At 39.9% G+C, this 26,400-nt stretch overlaps 1 protein-coding gene across 2 annotated transcripts in view; it reads left to right on the top strand.

Moving 5' to 3' along the window:
- The window catches only part of PARG (poly(ADP-ribose) glycohydrolase), a 66,109-nt gene that overhangs the window by 1,452 nt on the left and 38,257 nt on the right, over positions 1-26,400 (top strand). The window contains exons 2-8 of one of the 2 annotated variants that reach the window (XM_069864068.1): positions 2,300-2,366; positions 3,123-4,100; positions 6,545-6,731; positions 7,868-7,990; positions 9,293-9,376; positions 11,136-11,210; positions 25,493-25,585. In XM_069864068.1, coding sequence (XP_069720169.1) covers positions 2,300-2,366; positions 3,123-4,100; positions 6,545-6,731; positions 7,868-7,990; positions 9,293-9,376; positions 11,136-11,210; positions 25,493-25,585 — 1,607 coding nt within the window. Of the gene's footprint in view, positions 1-2,299; positions 2,367-3,122; positions 4,101-6,541; positions 6,732-7,867; positions 7,991-9,292; positions 9,377-11,135; positions 11,211-25,492; positions 25,586-26,400 lie in introns of both variants that reach the window. The other variant, XM_069864067.1, reaches the window with a different exon arrangement.

The following is a 26,400-nucleotide window of genomic DNA, read 5'->3' as shown; positions in this document are numbered from 1 at the left end:
ATAAAACTTCAGTGCACAATAAAGTACCCACTTCAGGGATAGAAAGAAACATAGGGAAGGAAAAAACTCCCTGTTCGCTCTGTTTTCCATTGATGAGTTGAACCTTAGTAACCGAGAGGCAACTTAGAGTCGATAACACTTTGACCTTGTGCACCTGGGCTCCTACAGAATAATAAATAAGGATCTCCTAGAAATTCAGTTGTTTTCCTCAGTGGTAGATTCTCAGGAACGGTTTGTTTTCTGGGAATGATTTGAAAAGAAGTTTAGAGACCCTTTAAAAAAATTACACCCAAGTTTGTTTTTATTGCTTACGCTTGGATGTAAGCATGCGTTGTCTTTTTGTTGCTTCTTAGGTTTTTATCATCTTCTCTGTACCAAGAAGATACGTTAGTATTGGAGAAAAATTATTTATGTTCTGTTGGCTATAGGGCTACTCAGATGTGAGAGCTCAGACCAAAGCCGTTTCATTCTCTTCTGATGCTGCTGGTATCTTTGTTTGTTGTGCTAATGAGTAAGTGTTCCTTGCTCTTGTGTTTCTACCTCAAGAGGCAGTCAGCTGCCTTTGAAGAGGTTTGTTTGTCCCATGTTTTAACATGTCTTTTCAGGTTTTCTTTTCTGGCTGCTTCTTTCCCCTTTCCTGTAGGCATTTTGGGTTAGCACTTCAAATATAAGAAGCTGAAATTTGGTAAGCAGAGTGACTAATGTACTTCAGTTTTAATGAATCTTTCGAAATAAAAGTCTCTTAGTTCAAAAAATCCACCAAGCTGTTATTTGTGTCTGAATGAAGCTGAGTGTTGAAGAACTGACTGGCTGCGTACGGCCTTGTGCTTGTGATCTGTGTGCAGCTTGGCATTGCTCCCTGGTAACCCCGTTACACAGTGGTGGTTTTATGCTATTCTTTGTGCTGTTTCAGAAGAATTTACAGTGATCTATATGTTTTCTGGAGATTACTTTTCCGGGAGTTCCATGCTATTGATGTTTGATCACCAGCTGTGGGAAGCGTTTATGAAAGTGTCCCTTAAGTTGCCTATGGCCTAAGCTACCGATGCTGCAAGTTACACAACCTGAATTTGCAGTGAAACGCTGAGTCTTTCCATAGTGGCTTTTAATTAGAATAGCCAGATCTGCTGGGCTGGTTTTTAAGTTCTGTAAAACCACTGTTGCTGTAGGGGAGCTGCAAATTTTACTTTCCCAGTTGGAAGCAGTGAATAAACACCTTGCACGGTCAGCACTGGCAGGTGAATAACTTCTCCTGGCCAGTGGAAAGAAAGGTGGTTGACACCTGTTGCCATTAAATAACAACAAAACAAAGCTAAAAAACCCTTCTTATACTGATGAAGATTCATTTCCAGTTGGTTTGAAGTTTTTCTCTCTAGCGGTATGCCTCGCCCCAGTCCCCCAGTTCCTCCGTGATTAGTTTGTGTGCAGCTCTCTGTTGAAAGCTCGTCTGAACTGCAATGTCATGGAGAGGAGACCAAGCGCATTGTCTGGAGCTGCGTTGTTGGTAGCATACCTGAAAAATGCATCCTTCACATGTTGTTGCCAGTTAGGGGAATGAGCAGCGGTAGGCTTTACAGATTCTCCATGGAGAGAGGGAAAAAATAGTCTGTTTCTCAGCACTTCTCACTTCTAATATCTACAGTTTTCTATTAAGGCTTGTGTTTCACAGTATTCCGTGTACCATTAAGGCTCTCAGCCGGGGCCTTAAGATGCCCCGTTGCTAGTTCGTTTTTATTTGTTTTAAATTATGTCATAAACTCGTAGAATGGTTTTGGACCTTAAAGCTCATCCAGTCCAACCCTACTGCCATGTGCAGGGACACTTTCCACTGAACCAGGTTGCTCAAAGTCATGCGTTTGCTCAAAGGCAAATGTCATGTTGTCTCTTCATTCCAAAATTCAGCAGGAGGCTGTCGGGACTCACGGTGATGGTAATTAAAGGGGATAAGGAGAGCTGGAAAGCTGAAGCTGCTTTATTTTATTTTTTAAATCTAGAGATTCACTCTGTGTTTCTAACCATATTAAACAGAAATATTGGATGAAAAAAAACCCCAGCACGCACCAGCCCTGGCATTTATGAGGATTCTTACTGAAGCTACACCTGCTGAGTGATACAAACTATCGCAGGCCTGTAGGTTTCATAGTGTTGATGCCTGGATGCTTCCTTCGGTAGAGGTGATAATGAGAACTTAACCGAGGTGTTTTTGTCTTCATCCAGTACAGGTTATCTTATTCATATGCAATCATATTGCAGTTTTATCATGTTTTGAGTAATAATATAGTGAACTGCGGTTTTTCAGTTTGTAAACAGCGGACAATTACCACTTGGTTGGAGAATAAAGGACCCAAGACAACAGAGTCCAAAAGGTAAAATGTATAACATTCCTATTCCAAAGCTTTGTTCTTTGGGCGGGCCTGCGGGGAACTAAAGGTGCAGATTGCTGGTCAAGCTCTCTGGTGGGAAAAGGGCTGCCTCGTTTCTGCTGCTTTGCTTAACTTGGCGCATTGTTTTTAGTATAGCCTCGCTACAAAAAGCTGAGTGATCCTCCAGCCCTCTCCTCTCACCCTGCAAACCAAACATTTTTGGCCGACTTTGTTTCCTGAAGCACCTCACTGTTGAGGTAAATAAATCCTATTGCTCCTGCAAAGAAAAAAGATGAGGACCTGCAGCATGGGAAGGCAAAGCAGGACTGCTGCTTCCAGTGGCAGCCGATCGCTAGACTGGATTAGCAGTAATGTTAAACTATGTCCTTAGTCAACATCAACAAAAGTTATGGAGGACTTTATTATGATTTATAACTTCTTTTCATCTGGAAAAGACAACTAAATAATAGCTTAATACTGTTCAGATCTGGAAATAAGGATGATTATTCACTGGAGTAGATTTCTAAGTTAAGGAACTGATACATCAGTGTCCTGGAATCTTTAAATGGAAATAGGTTATTATTGAGCTGCATTCCCCAGAGTAGTAAAACTTGTTCATCCTGGTAGTGCTTATTTGCAGAGTATAAGGAGTGAAATTCTGTGGGTTTTATTGTATGTTTGTAATTGTTTCCTTTTAAAAAAAGAAGTGTATATACATACAGAATAAAGACATTTAATTCCCTTACTTCTTTTCCACAGCCTACACAGCAAAATTAATAACAACACTGAACCAAATCCCAAGATGACTTCTGTTAAAAAAGAGAACTTTTGCGAGCATGATGTGGAAAAGCTGGAGAATATTTGTCAGCAGAATTATTCAGAAATACCTGTGGAAGTTGTGAAGCAAGTAAATTTGCTTCAGACAGGCAGCATGAGTAACTGGGAGACTGAGGACAAAGATCTGGTCTTGGACACAGAGCCAGTGAAGGAGATGCAGTCTGGAGACCTCTTTAAAAATGCCAACATCAGTCCGATGCACAAAACTGGCACGCAGGCTCAGAGAGGCTGTGAAGAAAACAGTGACAATTGGACACAGAGGAAATTCTCATTGGGCCGGTCTCTGAAAACGGGAAATACAAAATTTTCTTCCAAAGACATTGATACAGATGGACAAGTGGCTTCGTGCAACTTGCAGAAGCCAAAGAGTAGCAGTTCTGTCTGTTTAACAGGTGAACAAGAGGGGGATGTAGTTCCGGAAAGTCCACTTTCAGATGCTGGTTGTGATGCTTGTGTATCTGATCTTGGAGGTCCTGAGAAACTAAGGAAATGTCAGAGCAGTTCAGGGGATTCACCTGCTTTTGAGAAAGAGAGTGAACCGGAGTCGCCGATGGATGTAGATAATTCAAAAAATAGCTGTCATGGGTCAGAGGCTGATGAGGAGACGAGTCCTTTTCTTGATGAGCGAGAGGAGATTAGTATGTCAAAATCCATAAACAAATCTTTTAGAATTCAGTGTGGGGATGCTGAACTGGAGTCAAGAAAGTCACATTTTTCTGCCAAGGTCTGTGGAAACTTTGAGGAAATAGATAATTCTGTTAAAGAGGATGGTCTGCGTACAAAGTCACCTGTGACCTCTCCTGCTCCAGCATCAGAATGCAAAGGTGTAAAACAGGGGGTGAAGAGAGACTCCAAAATCACTTCTCACTTCATGAGGATACCTAAAATTGAAGAGAAAAGGTAGTGTTCTCTCTGCCTTTTCATCTGTTCCACCTCTTTGGCTCCACTTTGGAGGCTGGATTCTGTAGGGAGTTCTGCAAAATGCGTGTTAGTATGCAAAGACAACTTTGATGTAAGCTTGAAGTAACTACTTTTTAATGGCACTACTTGTGTGGTTTTTTAGAGGATATATTTGTCCAGTGCAGTTTTTTAAATCACTGTATATCTGTTAAAATGGGGAATCAAAGATGCTGTAGGAAGTTGCTTTTCTTTATCAAAGAAGTGTTTTTGGACCATGGAATTTTTTAATGCTTGAAAATGAATGGTGGTACAGGAGTGCTTGGAGTGTAATATTCATTGTTTCATTCAGAATACCTGAGGAAACTGATGTTTTCTTGGTCTTTTTAGTTTTGTGGGTCAAATACTGAATCTTCTGTTGAAGCATCAGTGCTAGTGATGCTCTGATTGACATAGATAAGAGAAATTTCAGTTTTGAAAGCAGTTGTAGAGATGTGTGTGAATGTATTGGGGGGGTGGGTTGGCTTTATTCATGGTTTGGGAGAGGAGGACTAGTGATGACACACTACAGCAGTGGAAATGAGAGCTGTGAGCGTGACCCAGGACTACGTATGCAAGATGTTCTGTAAAGGCAAAAGAAGAATCTCTGCTCTGAAGAGCTTAGATTTCAGTAGGGGCTGAGAAAGTGAATAAAGGGAGTCAGCAGAAACAAGAGGACTGTGTGTCTTGGTGCAATAAGCAATTATCTCTGTAGACTAAAGTCCTTTAAAGTAGAACAAGAAAGTGCTTTTGCACGTCTTTACTGGGCGATCTTTTCTGGATGTGAGGAGCAGTGCAAACAGCAGATTTCAAGGAAACGAAGAACAGGATGATGGAGAGCAGCTGACTAGCAGCAAGAGTTTACGTTTGAGCAATCTTAAGAGATGAGTAGGTTAAGAGTGGAATTGGAAAACAAGAAAAGATAGTTCTTAGGAAAAATGGATGGATGAAGAATTTGCTAAAATAGTATGGAGAAGAGAATCATAAAGTTTAAAATATTGGGTTTAGGGAATACTCTTTTCACTAATTGAAATTAATTGCTGCTGCAGCCAGGCAGCAGAGCTCAATGCTTGCGTATGTCAGTGCTAGAGCATCATGTGTTAAGAATAAACCCATGTTTGACAAGGGGAATTGATGCAAAAGTTTTGCTGTGTGGATAGGTGGGAATCCTAGCAGCGCTTTGCAGAATAATCGGTAAGGTAGAGTATGAGGGTCTAGAGTGAGGTGTTTGGGTTTTTTTTTTCTCTTTTTGGGGCCTAAACAGGATCCTGTGATGTTTTTAAACCTTGCTGCCAAGCAAAATAGTAATAATGTCTGTAGTGCGTTAAGAGGGCAATTGTAAGACCTTAAAGCTTGCCTCCTGGTTTTCATTAGGCCAGCTCAACAGTAGATAATAGCGTGGTTCAGATCTTAACTTGGGGAGAAAGAAGCAGCAGTGAATTGAACAGGCTTCAGGCATGGGTAACACTGTGCCAGAATTATCCTTTGGCTCTCAGGTGAGCGCAGTGGGCCTGTACCCGGTGTCACGCCAGCGTAACTACACTGTTTGCCCGTGATTGGCCAGGTTGGACGTGGTGTCTGCACCAGAAGTTACTGGCATATCCATAGAGACAGTAAACAGGTTGGGCTGTGTCTTTATTCAAGGGTGGATTAAGTTCACTGAGGGGAGTTTAGAGATCTAAACATCACTGCAAAGTGTAGGCTTTTAATTTATTAACATTTCAGTCTGATAACTTCCTCTTGCCTGAGAAACATCTGACTTCTTACATCAAATATACAGCAGGTTCAGGTTTTTCTTCTCCACAATATCTCAGATCCGTGCAAATACCTTCAGTTATTGGAGAGGATTAGTTCATCTGCTGTTGCTTATATTTTAATTTCACAAGTGTTTTGGATAGCTTTTAAATTTCTACTTCCACTGCAAGCATTGTATGCCTGGCATGAAAAATACAACCCTAGGGAGAAAGGGTGGTTAACAAGTTCTTTTGTTTGTTTGAAAGGAAATATGTGCACCTGTGCATGCACACATATTTGTTCTCTAAAAGTAGAGAAGGGGCTGCAGAGGGTATCCTGACAAATGCAGGCCACTGAGGCTGTCTTCTGTCCCTGGGTAAATAGATCCTGTTGGGAAAGAGCAGAGGAAGACCCTGCCTTGCTAAGCCACTGCAGTTCTGTGAAGGTGTTTGTAAGCCTTTAGAATGTTTTGGTAGACATCATGCACTTGGATTGAAGAGGAGGAGGTTGTTGGTGGCAGGGGGTTTCCCCAAATAAAGCTTTGGCCTGGGGGCACAGCAAAGGCCAGGAAACAAATGGGCTGTTGGTAGCTAGTTCCAGAGGGGAAGTCCATGTGTTTGCCTTCCAAGTTTTTCAGCAGAAGTAAAATGTTTCAATGTATTTCATTTTAGCAGCAAGAAAGAAAAATGTGAATTCAGACCCCCAAGACCAGGAAGGAAGATTCCTAAATATACGCCACCTCCTCTTCCAACTAATAAGAAATGGTTTGGGACACCGATTGAAGAGATGAGAAGAATGCCTATGTGTGGGGCCCGTCTTCCTTATCTGCGACCCTCAGCCAATCACACAGTAACCGTCAGAGTACGATAATTCAGTGTATTACCTGAAATCAACTTTCTTACTGCATTGTTCAAGAATATGAAATGCCAAATGTTAGTCCTATAGTGCTAGCAGGTTGTGGAAAGCTTTGCCATTCCTTGTGAACAGACTGGGGCAACTGGTTTTCCTGAAAATTGACCTTTCTGAAGCATAGAATTATGATACTAAGATCCAGAAGAAATGTAATTAGGGTTTTAGTGCTCCTGGCTCGTTAGGGGCAAGTATTTTTCGTTGGCATAGCTGTGTGTGTACTTCCTTGTCTGAGTTTTAAGCTCTGGGAATTGAAATAGGTCTGCAAGTGAAATCTATTTCAACATTTTTATGTTATATTCTTATTTTAATACAGTTCTTGTTTGGGTTGAGGATATACAGAAGGCTTAAAATAGTAAAGACATGAAAAAGGCAAAGAATGGTTTGGGGCTTCTAGCAACTTTACCACTGCATTTTAGATCAACTCTGATCTATTTGCCTTTAATCCTTTGGAGTTGTATGCAGTCGTATTATTGTTGAAATAAAACATGTGACCAGAAAACTGTTGGGTGAGGGATAAATCCCAAACGAAAGAAAAGCACTTCTGAATTTAAATACAAGTTCTGAGAGAATCAGTGCTGCCAGAAAGCTGTATAGCAGATTAAGCCTTTAAGAACATCGTATGGTTTATTTTTACTTTTCTGGTGTTCTGGGGAGTAAACTTGTAATATTGCTGCATCTGTAATGATTTCTCATCCTCACGTAATTTGAATGTCATTTGTTACATTTGAAACTGCATTTTGAAATTATTTGGATGAAATTACGCAGATACTTGAACTCATAAATGAGGACACTGTTAGCTGATAATTGGGCATAAAATAATTGTGTATATTTCAATGTGTTTCAAGAGGTCAAATGATGAGGTGGTGTTGTTTTCACCAAGTACAACCTAAGAGTAACAGATGGATTTTTTCCTAACTGAATGTCCATCGTGTAGTCAGTTTGTAGCTTTCTTCTTTCCAAGAACAGTGGCCGTAGATGAGAACTTTTTCTTAACTGTGTTTTTGCTTGCTTTTTTTTTTTTTTCCATTTAAAGACATGAAAGTGGAGTCTGAGCATTTTTTCCCCTCCCTCCTTCTGCATTGCAGGTAGATCTTCTGAGAGAAGGAGAGGTGCCTAAACCTTTTCCAACTCACTACAAGGATTTATGGGACAACAAACATGTTAAAATGCCCTGCTCAGAACAAAATTTATACCCTGTAGAGGATGAGGTAAGAGGAATTATTTACAGTCGTGTAATCGAGTAAGTTTGGTTACATGTAGATGAGTTTTCAGTTTACTCCATCTCCTGTGCTCACAAACTGTGTGTATGGAATTGGAAAACGAAGTAGATGAACATACCTGGCCTGGTAAGCTGCATTCTGGGTCGTGAGGCAGAGCTGATGACTTTTTTTTTTTTCTATTAATTAATTTACCTACACATTGCTTTGATGGTGTTTATATACCTATATGGAGAATACGCTCATTCTCTGTACAAGTTATCCAAAACATACATATATAAAGTTTTTTTTGTTTTGTGAAGGAATTTGGAATGGCAACAGATGTGAGTGAATTTATAACCATGTTGTGATTATCAGATATTGCCTATAGCGTGAGGTCCATCTGGCTGCTGCTGTGCTAAAACAGTGGTGGAGAGATCAGAGTTGGCCCTGTGTGGTTTTACTGAGCTGGTATTTCTTGTTGCTGCTCAGGACTTACTTAAACATACCTGCTGAAATACTTCAGACTGTGGCGAATAGAATTGGCAAGCGTGTCCTGTAGTGGGGACACTACAGTGATTATTGATAATTCAATCTGGGACAGAGAATTTTTATAGCCTCCAGAAAAGGCTCTCAGTCTTTTAATTTCTTGGTTTTTACAGATGCAACATAAATGAATTTAAGTGATGTTTCAGAGAGAAAGTTTTGACGAGATCTTTGTTGCCGGTGGAGCAAGATGTCTCTTTATATAAATTATGAGTCTACCCTTGTGGTAGCTTCGTAAGAAGTTTCATGTTGCTTGCAGTGGGCAGTAAGACTTTCTGTTGAGGAAAAATAGCATGGGGTGGCTTGAGTTTGGGCTGGTGCAAGAGTCAGCCACAGCAATAGGCTCTTATAATCTGTGCCATTAATGTTCTTAATATTGCATCTTTATAAGGTTAGTTCAGTCTCTATTTTCGAGTTGTGGATTTTATAACCGTGCTTATGTTTTATCTGCAAGATCCACTTTCTTCACTAGGAATGCTCTGAACGTTATTTTTCATTCTTGGCATGAGGAAGAGCGCTGCATATGTGAAAGAGCTCTTTGTGAATTTTGTGATAGCTTCAATTAAAAAGGATCTCTTAAGGAAGAAAAATACAGTGGACTAAAAGTTGCAGAAGTACCTTGTGGTTGTTCAAAATATGTGGCCTGTTTTTAAAGAACTTAACCAATAAAGCAAACATTTAAAAAAATGTGTCCAGGAAGACAATTATTAGTAAATACATCTTTCTGTTTTGAATAACTTAATCTGACTGTGGGTTTTTGTTTTAAAGAATGGAGACAGAACTGCTGGGAGTCGGTGGGAACTAATCCAAACTGCCTTACTGAACAAATTTACTTGCTCACATGATTTGAAGGTAAGCTTGTCATTTTGAAGTCAAGCCCACATATAAGCGTGTGTGTATATATATATAAAGTACGTTCAGGCTTTTCATGTACTCTTAGTGATTCTGGCTCAGTACTATTTGTTTAATCACTTATAAAAGTAAATTTTAAAAAAAATCTGTGCTGTTAAGGGATTCCCTGATGAATTGAGGGTCCTGATTAATAAGTCTTAAGTGTTACCACTGAATTTATTAGGTATTATTTTAATAAATTGCCTTTTAGAATCCACACAAAGCTCTTTGTCCAGTGGTATCTGCTGGTTTTTGGGAAGTGTAGCTTGTGGGCTTTTTCTGTAACCAGCTGGGTCATGCACATGTGGGAGTTTGAAGGAGTAATGGTTCACACCACTGTACTCTAGTGAGATGACAACAGTTCAAGCTGCTGACAGAAATGTGTACATTTTGGGGACTAATGCTCTGTTGGTATCTCCTTCAGTGTTTGTTGGCTTTTAATGAATTGTGATTTGGAGCAGCCTAGAATTGCTATGAAGTTTTTTTGTGAAGAATAATGTAGTTTAGATTATACCTGAAAGGCAGTGAAGGAGAAAGATGCAAAAGCTGCAGAGAAACTTCAGACAAATAGTATTTCCCAGCAACTAGTCATAGACTCACAGAATGGTTTGGGCTGGAAGGGAACTTAAAGCCCATCCAGTTCCAGCTCCCCTGCTATGGGCAGGAACACCTCCCAGTGGATCAGGTTGCTCAAAGCCCCATCCAACCTGGCCTCAAACAGCTCCAGGGATGGAGCATCCACAACTTCCCTGGGCAACCTGTGCCAGTGTCTCATCACCCTCATTGTGAAGAATTTCTTCCTAATGTCTAATCTAAATCTTCCCCCTTCCTGTTTAAAGCCATTCCCCACCCCCTTCAGCCTGTCACTCCCTGCCCTTGTACACAGTCCCTCCCCAGCTTCTCTGTAGCCTCTTCAGGTACTGGAACGTCGCTATAAGGTCTCTCCAGAGCCTTCTCTTCTCCAGGCTCAACAAGCCCAACTCTCTCAGCCTGCCCTCATATGGGAGGTGTCCCAGCTCTGGGATAATGTTTGTGGCATCCTCTGGGCTCAGTCCAACAGTTCCATATCCTTCTTATGTTGAGGATTCTAGAACTGGATGCAGGGCTCCAGATGGCGTCTCATGAGAAGGGAGTAGAAGGGTCAGAATCCCCTCCCTCGACCTGCTGCTCACACTTCTGATGCATCCCAAGATACGCTTGGCTTTCTGGGCAGTGGGTGCACGTTGCTGGCTCACGTTGAGCTTCTCATCGATCAGCACTCCTAAGTCCTTCTCTGCAGGGCTGATCTCAGTGGTGTTGTCCTCCAGCCCATGTTGAAAACAGGTGGTGGTTGTTGTAAAGGGCCTATTTGATTTTGTTGTGCTTCTGATTCTCCGAGTGCCTAAATTGGTGAAACTTCTGCTGTATTGCTGAGGGACACGCTTTCTGGTATTTTTAAAGAGAGCGAGCATGGGGTGCAGAACGCTTATGTTGTAGGCAGATCCAGGCATGTCTTGTCTTTGTGCTAGGAGGAAAATCCTGTAGATTAAAGCTGAAATACAGGATTTGATACTCTGGTGTGGTGCCGTATTAATAGTGTTAGGATTTTGGTGCGCTCTGTGACCGGTTTTAGCCACTAGATGGTACTGTTTTTTAAAAAAAGGACATTTCACAAAGTGCTTTTTCTTCTGTTAATTTAATAAGTATCTCTAAGCTTTATTTTGGTGTGTACTCTCCGTAGGAGGCTATCCTGAGGTACAACGTTGCTTATTCCAAGAAATGGGACTTCACAGCTCTCACGGACTTCTGTGAGAAGGTAAACCAAGTTGATTTAAAATAGGAAGAGAAGTAAAATATAAGTGGCTACTTCCTCTCTGTGTTTCTATGTTTTTGGCTTAATTTCCCTTTCCAAGACTAAAGGTTTTGCAGTTGTTGTCTATGTGGACAGTTATTTGACTGGTGATTTCAGCTGAAGTGAGAATTATAATTGTTAGTTTTAAATCTTACACAGGTAATTTAGGTGCTTCAGTAACACCTAAGGTTACTGAAGTTAAGGTGAGGTGAGAAATGCCTTATCTCCATTTTATGAAACCAGATTTCTTAAAGTTATATTTATATATCCATCATAATGGTTTATTATTTTAAACACTGTTCTTCTTTTCCTTTTTTGAACGCCTTGCATGTTTTATTACAGTGGTGTTTGCATAGACAGTGCCTTACTAATCTAGCAGTAAAACATTGTGATATGCTGAGATGATGAATTTGAACTGTTAGAGTCTTTGAAAGATCAGGTTGTTTTCTATGACTTCACGTTGCCTTTCTGGACGAGGACAGAAAAGAAAAACGAATAGTAGATGACAAATGCACATTGGGCTATTATTAATGTAAATCATGATCAATGATCAGAAACTGCTAATTAAAGCAATGTGGGAGATTAAATGAGTTGCAATAGAAGTTGCTGTATTTGTCTTCCACCAGCTCAGAAGTGCTGTTAAAACATGTGCGCTTTTTTTCTTGTGAGGAACTTGCTAACCTGTGTTAGGGTTCAGTGGAAGCTAAATTTGATTTTAAGTTAATTTTGTTATATTTAAAATAAATGTCTGTTTAATTCCTGTGATCAGAGGAGCTGTTCTTCCTATTGTTTGTTTCCATTGTGTGCAGGGCTGTTCTTTTACAGGATTAATTTTGTTTTGCATGCAGCACAGTACTGTTATTACTGACAGAAGGTACCTATTGCAATACCAGTGGTATCGTATTTGCTAGCCATGAGAGCTACTGGTTTTGCCCGTCTTGCCAATTCAGTGCTCCCCCTCTCATCTGCGGGGCGGGTGTCTCTCTTTCACGCGGTCATGGCTGGGTGGTGGAGGCTGTGGAAATAAGGCCTTTTTGCTTCTGTTGCTTCTTGTACTGATTGAAATTAACTAGGCCTATTCAGCTGCTCCCTCTCTAAATAACATGTATTTTCTTTATTGGAATGTTTTAAAGTACAAGCACTATTTATTTAAAGATCTGACTCGGGAATGTACCAGGTTAGCATCGTATTCCTACAAACACAGCTGATCTTGTCACAATGTGTCGCTATTGTGCATCTGGGTTTTGAGAAGCTATTCAGATTAGATTCAGAGATTGTTGGCCAGTAATTAAGTGGCATCAGCTGCCTCCAGAGAAGAGAGGAACGACAGGGAAATAAACTGTATATCAGACATCAGTCTTTCCCTGGGGGTGAAAAGGCAATTTCTGTCACCTGAGAGTGATGATTTATGTGTGAGGTTCTTCCAAGAGCTGTTTCAAAACACTGGTTTTAGAGCAATGTGAAGGGTGTGCAGCAGTGCATTAAATAAGGAACAGGGAAGCACTCTAAGACAATGACTCCTTGTAGAGCACAAGAACAAAATCTTACCCTGGCTTTGTTTATTGACGGTATTGAGTTCAGTGAACAGGACATATGGAGGGGATACATCTTGTAGAGAGATTTTAAAATATTTTCTGTTATTATGGGATGTGCAAACTCTTCAAGTTTTGTAAATTACCAAAGCATTTGCTTTCAAAGACTTTGCAGTCTGGTTAAGTGAGCAGCTGTTGAGTGAAAAGTTGAGATCCTGTGTGGAAATGACCTAACGATACCAGCTGTAGGGAATTGTGGCTTTTGAAATTACTGTATCCAGGAGTTAATGGTTAAGGGCTTACCATGGCCTTGTGTACTTTCTCATTTTTCTTATGGCTTAGAGGGAAGAGGGGAACTGTTTCAGGTTATGTTGGCTGAGCAAAAGTTGAGAGGGTTGGTTGAAAGGAAAGCTGACTTGAGTGATCGGATCAAAGGGAAGGGCTGCAGCTCAGCAAAGGGAGAAAGTCGCAAATATATATTAAAAGAAAAAGATTAAAACAGTGTCGATGATCCTCAAATAACAATTCTTGGGCACTATTGACTTCCAGTGCATTCTCAACCAAGAATTCTGTAGTCTGATTTAGAAGGGAGCTGGGTCTACAAATTTTGTAGTGTCTGGTTTAGTTATTTGAGGCCGGATTATTCAGATGTTGCTTCAATAGGTCTGTATTTGGCAAATCATAAAGTACCATTTGTTATTTTATCTTCTGATTCTGGTCACGCCTCACTTTATCTGTTAATCTGTTAATCTATTAAATGCTTTCATATCAGTCTTGCATTGTGTTTCCTGTTTTAGGCATTTCCTTCCAAGTTACACAGTCGAAAGAGGCGTTATTTTTAAATCCTACTTGAAAGAGTCATGGCAATTTTCTTATAATAACAGTAGTTACTTGTTTCTTGGTCTTAAGTTTATTTTCCTTAAAGATTAGAATACTTTCAGCTTCCTTAACGAATGGGAAATAAGTATGTCTGTGAGCCAGGGTTCTTCCAGACCACCACACCAGCAATCGCATAGGCTGCTCAGTCCTGCCGTTCGTTCAAGAAGAGGGAGCCCTTGTATTGTTTTAAATATTCCTTTGGACGCCAGTAAATGTGTGGAAGTAAAATTCCTGTTTGTACAGGAAAGTAAATTTGGAAGCTTGGAGTTTTTTTTTTCTTTCAAAAAGTTGATAGCACCCATCAGTAATGTGCATAAAGCTCCTGGTGGCTTATTTATCAGATGTCTGATGGTTTTGTTGTCCTCTACAGAATTTCCATGCCGTTATATTGATTTGTTTTGCCATCTGTTTGTTAATATTGGCAAAGAGGCGTAGGATTTATTTAAGTTATTACTTAGTGGATGAAAATTATTAGCACTAACATTTTTTTTCTTACTTGCAAAGTTCCTGTCACTTGGAAGTCATCCTTGCATCTGTTTCTCCAGAACTTACCTGAAAGCCAGACAGAAAAAAGTAAACGGCAAGTAGAAAAGGAAATGCGAGGAAACTGCTGTGGATGGAGCTGTTTCCAGACCCACAATGTGTTGTAGATGAGCTTTATTTATGTGAATGATGATAGGTTGGGAATTTATTAAATGCTTTTGACCGAGAGTGCTATGCACTCTTGTAGTTTTTATTTTCCTTCCTTGTAGATTTGCCCTTCCACTTCCAGGCAAGGCCAAATTCTTTTCCTTTTTCCCAAGTGCATGAAATAAAAAGTCTAACTGAAGTCATTCAGGGCTTATGTCTTAGATTGATCAGTAACAACAGCAACTCTATTTGAAGGGAAAAGTAGGGCTTTATCATTTAAGACAGTCACACAGCCTGCTGCTTTAGATTGGACATGCTTCTGGACATGCTTTGTTTTTATTGTGTCACTTTCAAGTCTCTTAGAGTTTAAGCTTAATTCTTGTTAAGGTTGTTCCATGAACTCTTTCTCTTGTTGCTTGCATCTGTTCTGTTCTTTCAGGAACAGGGGAGCATTTAAATCTGAAAATGACATGACATTATACAAGCAGTGCGCAAGTTTCTTTAAAGGTGATCCTCCTTTTAAAAGTAGTTTTTGTTGGCATAGCACGTGAGAACTTCAGTCAGCAGGATGCATATTGTGAAGCTTCAGGAACCCTCATGGTGTAGAACTTCGGTCATCATTAAGACCTGAGCTATTTTGAGATGAACCAGTCAGTGAGCTGTCTCACAATTTGTGTTTGTCTTGTACAGCAGGGCTGTATCGACTGAGTTATTTGGTCCTATCTAACATTTGTGAGAATTAGCTGCAACACAGATTACTTGGAGAAAATTGTGTTGTGAGGAAGTGTTGCTAATTACTTTTTTGCTGTTAGACTCTTCTAGGCGTCTTTTCTTGATGGGCTTTTACGAACTTTTGTCTATTTTTACATTCTTCTGACTTTGCTGGGTTGAGATTGAGAGGCAGAAATGGCCTTGTGGGCCCCGGGATGAGCTGTTGCTGGCAGGAAGGCGTGGGGGTCTGTGCACCAACCTCTCTTAGGATGACAAAATGATAAAGGTAATTGACATTTTAAATTAACCTCACTTGAAGGCACTTATGCCTTTTAAAACTTGTTTTTCTAGGCTCTCTGTGCAGAACTTTAAACCCTTGGTGCCTACTTGATTCAAGTAGGAAGACCTGACGGGGATATGCTCTCAGTATCTTTACTCGCTCGTTCTCCACTGTATAATAATCAGCTTCCAACTGTTAGGTTTGGCTTTTAGTGTAAGAAAAAGCATGCGTGGGTCTGCAGTGCCTGTTTATGGATGTCTTGTGATCTTTTTTTGTCATTTGGGAAAGCTGTTTGAAGCTAATTTATTTAATGACCAGGATCTGCATATTTGTTGTTGATTCCCATAGAAATTCAGCACTCAAGAAATATTTTTTTTATTATGAAAGAAGCTATATAGCTCTTACATTTGGATTTTTCTGTGAGGTTGAAAGAAACATGATTGTGCTCTTCAAAAATACCAGTCTCTTCTGTTGTCTATACTTAATTGCAGAGAAGAACCTTCAGCATGAAGGAAATGGAAGAATGTACCAGACCACTTTATCTGTGCTCCTTTTTCTCCTTTTCCAGTCAAGCATGAGTTTACTGGTTTTAGCCTCAAAACTGGCTGATAGCAGGGTTTTTTATGGCACAAATCTCAGCTTATCCTAAAATCTGATGAAAAGCTACAACAAGAAGATAAAGTCAGTTGTCAAGCTGAAGGAATATATTGCTATTTTTCTTCACCCTTTAGTGTACTTTTACACAATATAGACTGTGGGCTGTTAAAAATGTTTGCATTACACTTACAGCTGTAATTAGCTTTGTAACAGAGTTGTCAAAGAAGACTCATTTCTGCCTGCTTCTTACCATTAAAACGTGTGTGACAATTGCATGTCTGGATACTAAATTCTTTTAGAAGTCCAGAACAGTCAGGACGTGAGGATTCATTCCTGTCTGCTTTTATATGCAAGTAGCTACCTGTAAATTTCTACAACCTTGCTTAATACCTTTTTTCAAATTTTCTGTTAATGCCATTTAGAAATACATAATTAATATTTAAGATGCAGGATAAATATGTAAATAAATTCTATTCTAAATACAACATTTTCCGTTTTCCACATACATATTACAGATGTTTTGTTCTTCCAAAAGTCTAGTTTCCTTCCCTTCAAAAATTCAGGTTTATTATTGTACTAGAAGTTATTTTTTCATTTGCACAAATCCTTACTATTTAAATTTTGTCTTAGCAATATTCATATGGATATGTCCACATGCTTCCTAACCTATCACTTTTTTCCTACTGCTGGTGTTCTGCAGAGATTCCAGAATATAGGAGATGATTTGTAAAGTGAAGAGCAGTGGAGCATGTTACAATGAGCCTTGTTTCTGTCAGTCAACACTTTGCACTTAGGAATAATTAAAATAAATAGAAGAAAACTGTTATATTTCACTGAAAAAACGAACAAGTGCATGTTAATTGAATTGCTGAATTGTGGTGTAAACCTAGTAAAACCTGGGATAGTACCTACAGAATGTGCTTAACATGGTGGTTTGTTGGTTTTTTTTTTATTTTTTTATGATTTTTTATGATTTTTTTTATTTTATTTTTTTTTTTTAATCTGGATGTGCGTTCCTATGTAGGACAGAAGCACGTTTGGCCTGAACTTGGTACTTTTGGAAAGTACAGGGGTAAGATGGAGCATGATAAATGTTTGAGAACTGAGCAGAAAAATCGGATGTGCAAATATGGGCTGTATGTCTGCACTAAGAATAATTGGTTGCATTTTGAGGTCACTGAGGTGATTTGAATGAAATTAAGAATTGTCTCGTCAATTAAATACTCCGATTGTAAAATTTGAAACAACAGAACCACACAGTTTTTAAGTGTGTGTGTCTGGTCTTTTGTAACCTTAGTTTAATAACCTTAAACCTTAATAACCTTTAAATTTGGAAATTACCTGGACAAATTTGGAAATTATAGTTCTGTTTTTTTACAATTATTTCCATTTTTCATCAAAAAAAAATGATTATAATTGCAACATCTGGACATGCTGCGACTGAGGTATAGGTCAGTTGGATTATGGTTGAACTCTGCATTTTCACTTATTTGAAAGAGACCAAGCTGTTTTAAGAGCAGCTGCTACTGTTGATACTTGAACATCTTGGGAGATTCCTACGTTCTAACAAGATTTTCTTTACCCCACTCTTATCTCCTAGGCGGTCTTATGAACAATGTCTGTCTTTCCTATATGTTTTGTTGTTTGAACGACTTGCCTGAAAATGTGATTGGTGTAATCAGTGATACTGGAAGAGAAGGAATTTTAAAGCACCAAATTGTTCTGGTGACTGGGTTTTTGATAAATCACTTTTATAGTTGTCTGGACAGTACAAACAGAAGCGAGTATTGTATGGAGATGACAGCGCTACAAGTGTAGGCTTTTAAGCAAGAAGGAAAATGTCCCAAGGCTGAAAATAGCTTATCCATTGCTTCTTGCTGGGTTTCATTTTAGTCCAGATATTTTCAAACAATATGCATTACATCAGATTACCTTTTACAAGTCTGAACTGAAAAGGCCTTTTGAGTGTGCGGTGAAGGGTTTTCTTTTCGCAGTGGCAGAAAGGAATTTGCCCCCATATTGAACAAAGCGTGAGCTTTTCTGGGATAAGGGGGATATGCATCTTGCGTGCAGTGAAAATTTTAGAAGCTGAGCATTGTAGAGTCACGTTGAGTACTGAATTACAGGCTTATCCTTAGTTTTCTGTACTTTCTCAGCAAAGCAGCTGGTTATCTTTTAAGTGGTGTTTTGTAAGCATCCTCGCAATGACTGTTGGATCAGAGTGTTGACTCAGAGTTAACAGGGAAGGGCTATCTACACGTGCCAGACGTAGGGCTTTCAATTATATTGTCTTAAGTGCTTATGGATACTTCATTTTTTGAGGCAATGTAAAGATGCATCCTGAGGATCTCTTCCATAGTTTTTCACTGTATTGAGGACATTCCTGTTTTAAAAAGGAAAAAAATAACTAGTAAATAGAAATATTCTGTTTTTAAAAGCTTTGGAAATGATTGTGTTGCTTCTGTTCATGATAGAACTGCTTTGCTGGGGCATGCGGGTAGAGTCTGTTGATGGCCTGTAGAGAATTGGGACTGAGATTACACTCATTGGTAATGAAAATTGTTGAGACTGGATTTCTAGTGCCTTGGAAATACCAACTGGCTTCTAAAGCCGTTAGGTTAGGAGGAGATGGAAAAACAAATACACATATTTCTCTCGGATTTTATTTAGAATGTGGAAAAGCTGAGAGTAAAGCCAGTTGTTAGGAATGATACACCTGAGAGATCATTCCAAGGTTGGATTGGCAGAAGACGTGAATGAGCCTTCACGGGGAAAAAAAATTAAACAAAAATGAATTAACCTCTGCCTTGTAAGCTGTCGTCTTTTTTCCTTTTGAAGTGTCAGTTTGTGGTTTTGATAAATGTCAGAAGCATTCTTCTTCTCAAATAAGATTCTTCTCTGCATAATCCAGTGTTAGGGTTTTTTTTTTTCTCTTCCCTCAATATTGCTTTGTCCTTTCTTTGGTTTCTAATCAGACAAGTGCTCAAGAAATGGGATGGATTTGACAGCCAAGTGTGATTCCTACTGAATTAGTGTTGTAGGGGAGCTAAAGGAGGCAGATGAGAACGTTCTTTCCAGCAGTTCTGGAAGTTCATTAACTTAATAAAATGGGAACTAAAATCCTCCCCTCCTGCCCTGCTTTGCTTCTGTGTTTCATTTCCGTTTATGTTATTTTACATAATGACGAAGAGTCTGTTTTACATGCACATACCTGTCAGTGGGGCTGCAGCCTCACGTCTCTGGCTGCGTATCAGGTACGTGGACAGTTGTGGCACAATGTGTTTAAATAGAACTCATCTCCTCCCTGCCCAGAAGGGAAGGATTGTAGAATATGACTTAGAGACTCATATTTAGAGCATGACTTTGTCTTTTTGGGAGTGTATTAAGTTAAATATATTAGTTCTCGAAGTCACCCAGTAAGAAAATGTTCAGGCTTTTTGTTTTTTCTTTTTCCAGCTGTTCTAAATAACAGATTGACAAAGTCTGCTTTTAGGATTCTATAATGTTTAAAAGCACTTAGTACAAGGATTAGTGGAGTACAGGTTGGCAGTGTGAGGTTGGTTTACTTTTGGGTATAGGACTTAAATGTCACGGACAGTAGCATGGTTGTTTTGTGGGCACTGAGGAGTTCCAGTCATGGATGCAGACTCCACTGTGTTTAAGTGTTACACAAACAGCGTACAAAAAACGTGATTTGAGGATGAGTAAATAAGTACAGGCTGCTCTGGAAGGAAGAGAAAATGAAGACCACATTGCTCTGTGCAGTAAAGGATCAGCCACATACTGTGATTACTTAAGTGCACTCAAGCTTTTCTATAAGTGTCACCTCAAAGGGAAGTCTTAGCTGGAGCACAGTAGTGGGAGAGATGCTTCGGGATGCCTGGAAGGTTCTTCTGTGGAATCAACTTTTAAAAGAGGGAATTGAAAATTGTTAATGTTGCCCAAAAGTGTGCAGGAACCAATATCATAGAATAACCAGGTTGGAAGAGACCCACCCGATCATCGAGTCCAACCATTCCTATCAAACACTAAACCATATCCCTCAGCACTCGTCCACCCGTGCCTTAAACACCTCCAGGGAAGGTGAATCAACCACCTCCCTGGGCAGCCTGTTCCAGTCCCAATGACCCTTTCTGTGAAGAATTTTTTCCTAATGTCCAGCCTAAACCTCCCCTGGCGGAGCTTGAGGCCATTCCTTCTTGTCCTGTCACCCGTCACTTGGGAGAAGAGATATCTTCCCAAGAAGATATCTTGGGAGAAGATACAATATCTTGTAGAGTAGTGCAAGAGCACAACTGAACCCTTTTGATTTGATCTGATCTCATTTGCCAATGGAATAGGAGCCTTCAGAAGGGAGGTGTGGTCTGTGCATTGAATGAAAAACTCCAGCATTTTAAATGCTTATGGGTAGAACATAAGTGCTAACAGCCTTAATTTCTTTTTAAGCCTTCAAACACAAGTTCCTGTTGTCCTTGTTCCCCAAATATATATTTTACTTTTCTTTGGTACCCTCACCAAAATTGCAGAATTACAGAAGTTGATCAAATATTTTTCAGGTGACCGTTCCGAGTTGTCTTAGACTTTGTGGCTTGTGTTCCACCTGCATTATTGCTTGTGGGCGGCAATGAGTACATCTTTATGAGAATGTGAATCATATTGCTTTGTTTACATATCTAATTTTCTTTGAATTGCAGGCTTGAGGGAGGCTTAATAATGATGTTATGTCTAAGTAGATGTCTGTAGTAGAGCTATAGATGCCCTTATTTGCTACAACTCTATTTGTAGCCAGGTTTTCCAGCTATTTATCATGTGGACCTCAATGCCCTGTAGAACATACAGAGATATTTTTTCATTTGAGACAAGTCGAAGATAGCGAGGAAAGAAAAAGAAACAAATTATTCCTGGAATTGGGAGAATGAACTCACTGTGAGTAGAGTACATAGAAGTTTGTCTAATCACTTAGGAGGGCGTTACCACCTGTGACCATATGATGTCTTGCATTAAAATAATTCAGAAGGCTGTTTGGGGAAAGTTCATTACAGTAACTGATGGCATGGAGCACTTAGACACCAAAACAAAGTGATTTTATGGAAGTAGATGGGGCATCATGGCAGCTGAGAAGGAAGAATTTGACAGGTCAAATTACATTAGAAAAGAGACTAAGTCCGAAGGAGGCATTCTGGTTTTCCTCTTCATCCTTAAGGTGTGGTTCTGTTGGTCCTTGTCCTGCCACAGAATTTAATACAGGGAAATAAACCCAAACAGATTGAAGGCTTTAAGGCACCACTGTCTTAGCATGCCAGTTGCCCGTTGGCATGATAGCTCTACCGCCCTCTGTGATAGATAGAGCTGTCCAAATTTGTGTTCTCTATGTGTGGTTTGTCTGGTTTGATGAGCTGTCAGGTTTAGATTTAAACTCTCTGCCATCACTATCGCCCTGTGCTACCTCAGATCCTTCCTATTAGGACTGTCAGGCATCCTCATCCGTTACATTTTGGAGGACTGTTTTATAGTGACAAGAGGCCATTACTTATGGTCATGTTTAGTCAGGCCTCTATGCTGCAGCATCGAAGTTCATTTTGCAAAATTGCGATGCAGGTTTGGCCGAGAGTTCTTCCCTCTGCTCCAGCTCGCTGAACCATTTGCATCTTATGAATTGCAGCCCTAAGTCGCATTCATTTAATCAGTCGTTCCAGCCCAAATACTGATGAAATCGCCAAGTGGTTTCTTTGGTGAAAGGCGAATTATGCTTTGCAACTTTGGTTCCGTATACTTTTCCTTTGGGGTATAACCCTTGCTCTTGTTTCATCCTTATGTAATTTTTTGCATGATTGAAGGACTATGCATGAAGTCAACAATATATGTTTGGTTTTATTTCAAATCCTGAAGGGGGCTGCAAAGGGCACGGATGCATAATAAGGAGAGAGGAGGAACTGATCCGGTGTTTAAGAACAAAATCGCTGTGGTACTTGATGTATTTTCCTCTATCAAAAATTGTTGACAGCCATTTCATATTCTAGAATTCCTTAAGTTGTAAAAGAAATGTTATTTAACAATGGTAGCCCGGTCCTTTCTCTTTGTCTTTGCATAGCTGCAGCCTTGAAAAACGTACTGTACAGAGTTAAAAGCCTGTTACTGAATAGATACTGCTGTTCCCGTGCTAGGAGTTTTGCTTCAAAGTGAGGTGCTTGTTTTAGCAGCTTCGTATGAGCTAGAATATTGCTGCTTTTTCAGTGAGAAGAATTGCGGTTGGTACTTGCCTTGGTAGCCCATTGACTGGTTCTGTTTCAGTTACCTCCCACCCTGAAGAACATCTAATGACATGTGACTTTCTGGTAGGCTGTTTGACCTATTAATACAGAGGAAGACAAACACCTCCTCCCCCAAGTTATTTTCCTGTGGTGATGGGAAGCTGAAGGATCTCTGGAAATTACCAGATGAGCATAGGAAGTGGTGAAATGTGGTGGGTTAGTGCGTTTGGGGAGGTAGAATGGCACATCCCTCTTTTCAGCAGCAACAAATAAGTAGAATATGTAATGTGGCTGTAAGTATTTATGTGGTTATAAGTCACCGCTTCCTGAAGCATTTCCTTCTCAATAGATCTTCCTTCAGTTCTGTGACCAGGTACTCTCTGCACTGTTGCTAGGTTCTCCCAGGCTGGCATTTGCATCGTGGGATCTGTCAGACGTAGCTGTGGTGTCAGCACTCCATATACTGGAATCCTTTTACTTTCCATGATGGAGTGTTCTGTTGTTTTTGCTGCTTTTAAAGTCTGGGAAAACTGTCAGAGAGAAAACTCTGTGGTGTGCCAAGCATGGCTGAGAATATGCAGCAACAGCAGTTGTTGTACAGTTCTGCAGCTGTGGCAGCTTGCTGGTTTAGCAGTCAAAGGAGGATGAAGGCTAAGCAGCCAGGGGTTTGCAGATGTTCCTTTTGATAGAAACCCCATAGGAACGTTACCTGTATGGGAAGAGTCCATGGGCAGAAAGGGGAAGTTATGACTACATGGATGTGGCTGTGACTCAGGTTGCTTGGGGCTTTTAGAAACCCAAAGCAGGGAAGGATACGTATTTCTGGCTTCCTGCTGCTGTTCAATAGTGGGTTATAGCCTCAAGATGTGAATGGGAAGCAAAGGACTGAGCAGTTCCCCAAGGAGTTGGATTTTTATGTTTTTAGGGAGAAGGGTTTTGTTTGTTCGTTTTCTTGGTTGTTTTCATAATAAAACCAGCACCTGCAGTTGAACAGCAGAGCTGGTATGTGCAGTTATGTCGTTTTGTGGAAGAAACAAACTATGTTTGTGTTTGAAAACGATGAATGTGTTCCATGCAATATTTAGGAGATCTTTGCCTAAGCAGGGGAATATTCAAATCAGGGTTGCTTGGGCTGCTTGGTCAGAGAGTGACACAGAGTTAGGAGTTTCTTAGTAAGGTCTGTGAACTTTAGCACTTGCAAAAATCATTGATTTAAAGTTGTGAGGTCCCTTTAAGTGACTTCGCTTGTGAATGTGCAGTAAGGTTTTCAGAGCACCCAATAGTTCATCACAAAACCTCACCGCCTTATGTGTCATTTATGTGTAAGAATAATCAGCTTAAGTCCAATGAGAACACTTCTGGGCATTAACACCTCCAAATTTTGAGGTGCTTGTTAGTGGAGGCCTAGTAAAAGTCATGTGTAGGAATAATGTAGAGAGGGGAGCGTGTTCTGGTACAACATTAGGAAGGCAAGGGGAAAGCAAAGTAGAATTTCAGAGTTTAAGAAGTGAACTTTGCAGTTATGCATTTTGTTGCTGTTTTGGGAAGAGATGTCTCACACTATTATTATATATTTTTTTCAAAGGAGCATAAAGAAAAGGTTGAAGTCTTGACAGCTGTGACAAAGTCCAGTGCCGTAATGTGTCACCACATAAGTGATACTGTATAGTCTGTGGCAGTCAGCAAAGCATAGCAGCCACTATTTATGTGTCAACTTTAAAAGAGAGGAAGTGTTACCCAAAGGGGAGAGAATATCAGAATCTGACAGCCTGGTAGACATCTGAGGTTAAATGTCATCCTTTGAATTGGTTTAGCTCACATACTCATTTTGTGTACTGTGATCCGAAATTCCAGCCTTTAAATGCTCGTTTTGTTACTTTATGGCACTTAAAAACATTGAGCAAAGTCTCCTGCTAGAGCAGATGGTGTTGAAGGTTAGGGCATAATTGTCAATACCTGGCTTCTACTGTGTAAATAGAGAGAGGTGCATCTTGTTAATTTCTTTCCCATTAAAAAGTTGATTTTCAGTAACGATCTGTGTTTTACTTGGATTCCTCCTCCATTAATTGACTTCCATGTTTCCTAGGCTGGCTGTTCTTTTGAAGTTTTGTTTCAGTTGTAACTTCATGTTAAAACCTGGTTTGCACCACTACACAGGAAGGTGGAGAATGTGCTGTTCTCTTGTTGGTCTCCAGGCTGTTTGTGTGGCAGAATGTGAGACTATTGAGGGTATGACATGCTTTTATGTCCCTCTGAGTATGGCAACTGCGCTGCTTTACATTGCTTTTTTTGTCACAGCCTCTCGTTCATGTGCCTGTCCTAGCTTTTCTTAGAAGAGCATTGCCCACCATAAAGTACCTTTCAAAATAGGTGTTTGGGACATGAATAGTGTGTGTGTGGGTTCATCTAAACCTATGACGCTGAGCTCAGAACTGGTTGTTGCGTCTTAAAAGAGGGATCCTGGACTCTTAACTACACTGGCTTGATACCCTTTGGCAGCCAAACATGCCAACAGTGGGCCAGACAGTGTCAGAGAGGGAATTTAAAGTAGGACAAAAAGGGTTTGATGTGCTAAAGCTTTGAGAAGCCTTGTGAAACATTGGTGTGCTTGGTTATTTTCAGTTGTCAATGCTGGTCTCTCCTTTTCAGGAAGAAAGTTAGAGTAGAGGAAGGCAACAGAAATACTTGTAGGCTCAGCTGTCTTACAAGAAGAGACTGAAAAGTTCACGACTTTGGTGTGTGGGACCAGACAGGCTATACCCTCTAACATGTTGTAATTCAACAGCTGTAGTTCTCAAGAGTTCGTGGTGGGGTTGGGCAGCAGGTGGTGGCCACGTTTGCCTGTTCTTCATACAGAGCATTTCCTTTGGCTGCTGCTGGGGGCCACTGATTGGACCCAGTAGTGCGTTCCAGGTGTCTTTAACAGGAGAACATCACAGATACTTGTCTTGGGCTGTGACCTGGATATGGAAGCGAAGTGAATGATTCCAGTATTTATGTGGTTAGGAAGTGATTTTTGTAAGTTGAATTTTGTTCCTTGCTTTGCAAAGGGTCAGACAATATCTTATTCAAGGTTCCTTTCTTTGTAGGACATTTGGTGATGTGTTTTCTCAACTTTTGAGAGTTGTTTCTGTATTTCAGTTAGTTTAAGGTAGCCAAAAGGTTAGGGTAAGGTAAAAATGCAAGGTAAAATGTAGTGAGGGACAACCATGAAAAAAACCAGCAGGCTTGCATGGAGCTAATAGACCCTATTTTTTTTTGCAAACTTTTTGTACAATTGCTGTTTCTAAGGTAACAGCCTTTTTTGGGGGTTTTTTTTGTTTGGTTTTTTTTTTTTGACTCCTCCCTTTTTTTTCTCTTTTACAGGTTCTTGAGGATGCAGAGGCTCAACATTTGTTCCAGTCCATTCTTCCTGATATGGTCAAGCTGGCTCTCTGTCTCCCTAGTATCTGCACCCAGGTAAGCAAACACAGCTAAGGACAAAACATCAGAGTCATGTTATTTTCTTTATAAAAAGCTGTAGTTCTTGTGTTTGATGCAGCTGGGGCCTGGGGAGCAGAAAGGGCAATGCACATCCATAATGATATAATAGAATGTAAAAAAAATATATCTCACTGTCGTATTTTGAGCCTAAACTTCAGTAATACCTACTTTGCTGTCTGCTGGACTTGCTTCTTGCTTTTCTTAAATGAAATGACCACGAAACCTCTCAGGTTTGAAAATCACACTTATAAGGCTGAAATACTTGAATAATCTTAAAACATCTAACTTTTTATTTAGCATTTTTTTAATCCTAGAAGGTAGTATTTTTATAAAGACTTCATTTACTTGGAAACGTATTTTGTTCTACTTAGAACATCACATTACTTGACCACATACAAACCTTCATTAGTAATTATTGTGGGAGTCAGTTCTGTAGGTTATACAGCTGATAAAAGTGAATAAGACTGATCAGGTAAGTGAGGATGTGTGATAGGTAGCACCTAACAATTTGTAAGCCCCTTGATACAATTTTCTGAATTGACTTAGTTGGATGGGAGCAGGGAGAAACTCTCCCGACTTTGTGATGCTGCGGAGGTCCTGCAGCAGGTATGTGATTTCAGACACTGTTTTGAGAATGCTGTGAAGTTGCTGAACACAAAGTCAAGCACAAGACTTACAAGTTTACATAGCAATGCCTTTTATAAAGATGTCGTACTGTTAGGCAGTCTAAATTGTGAAGAATTTTGTCACTCATTTTTTTAGTTAGATATAAAGCTAAATTTGTTCCAATG

The sequence above is a fragment of the Phaenicophaeus curvirostris genome, chromosome 9 (assembly GCF_032191515.1).
Source record: "Phaenicophaeus curvirostris isolate KB17595 chromosome 9, BPBGC_Pcur_1.0, whole genome shotgun sequence".
NCBI classification, from domain to species: domain Eukaryota; kingdom Metazoa; phylum Chordata; class Aves; order Cuculiformes; family Cuculidae; genus Phaenicophaeus; species Phaenicophaeus curvirostris.
Note: the sequence above shows the minus strand (reverse complement) of the source record. Positions and strands in the feature narration are given on the sequence as shown.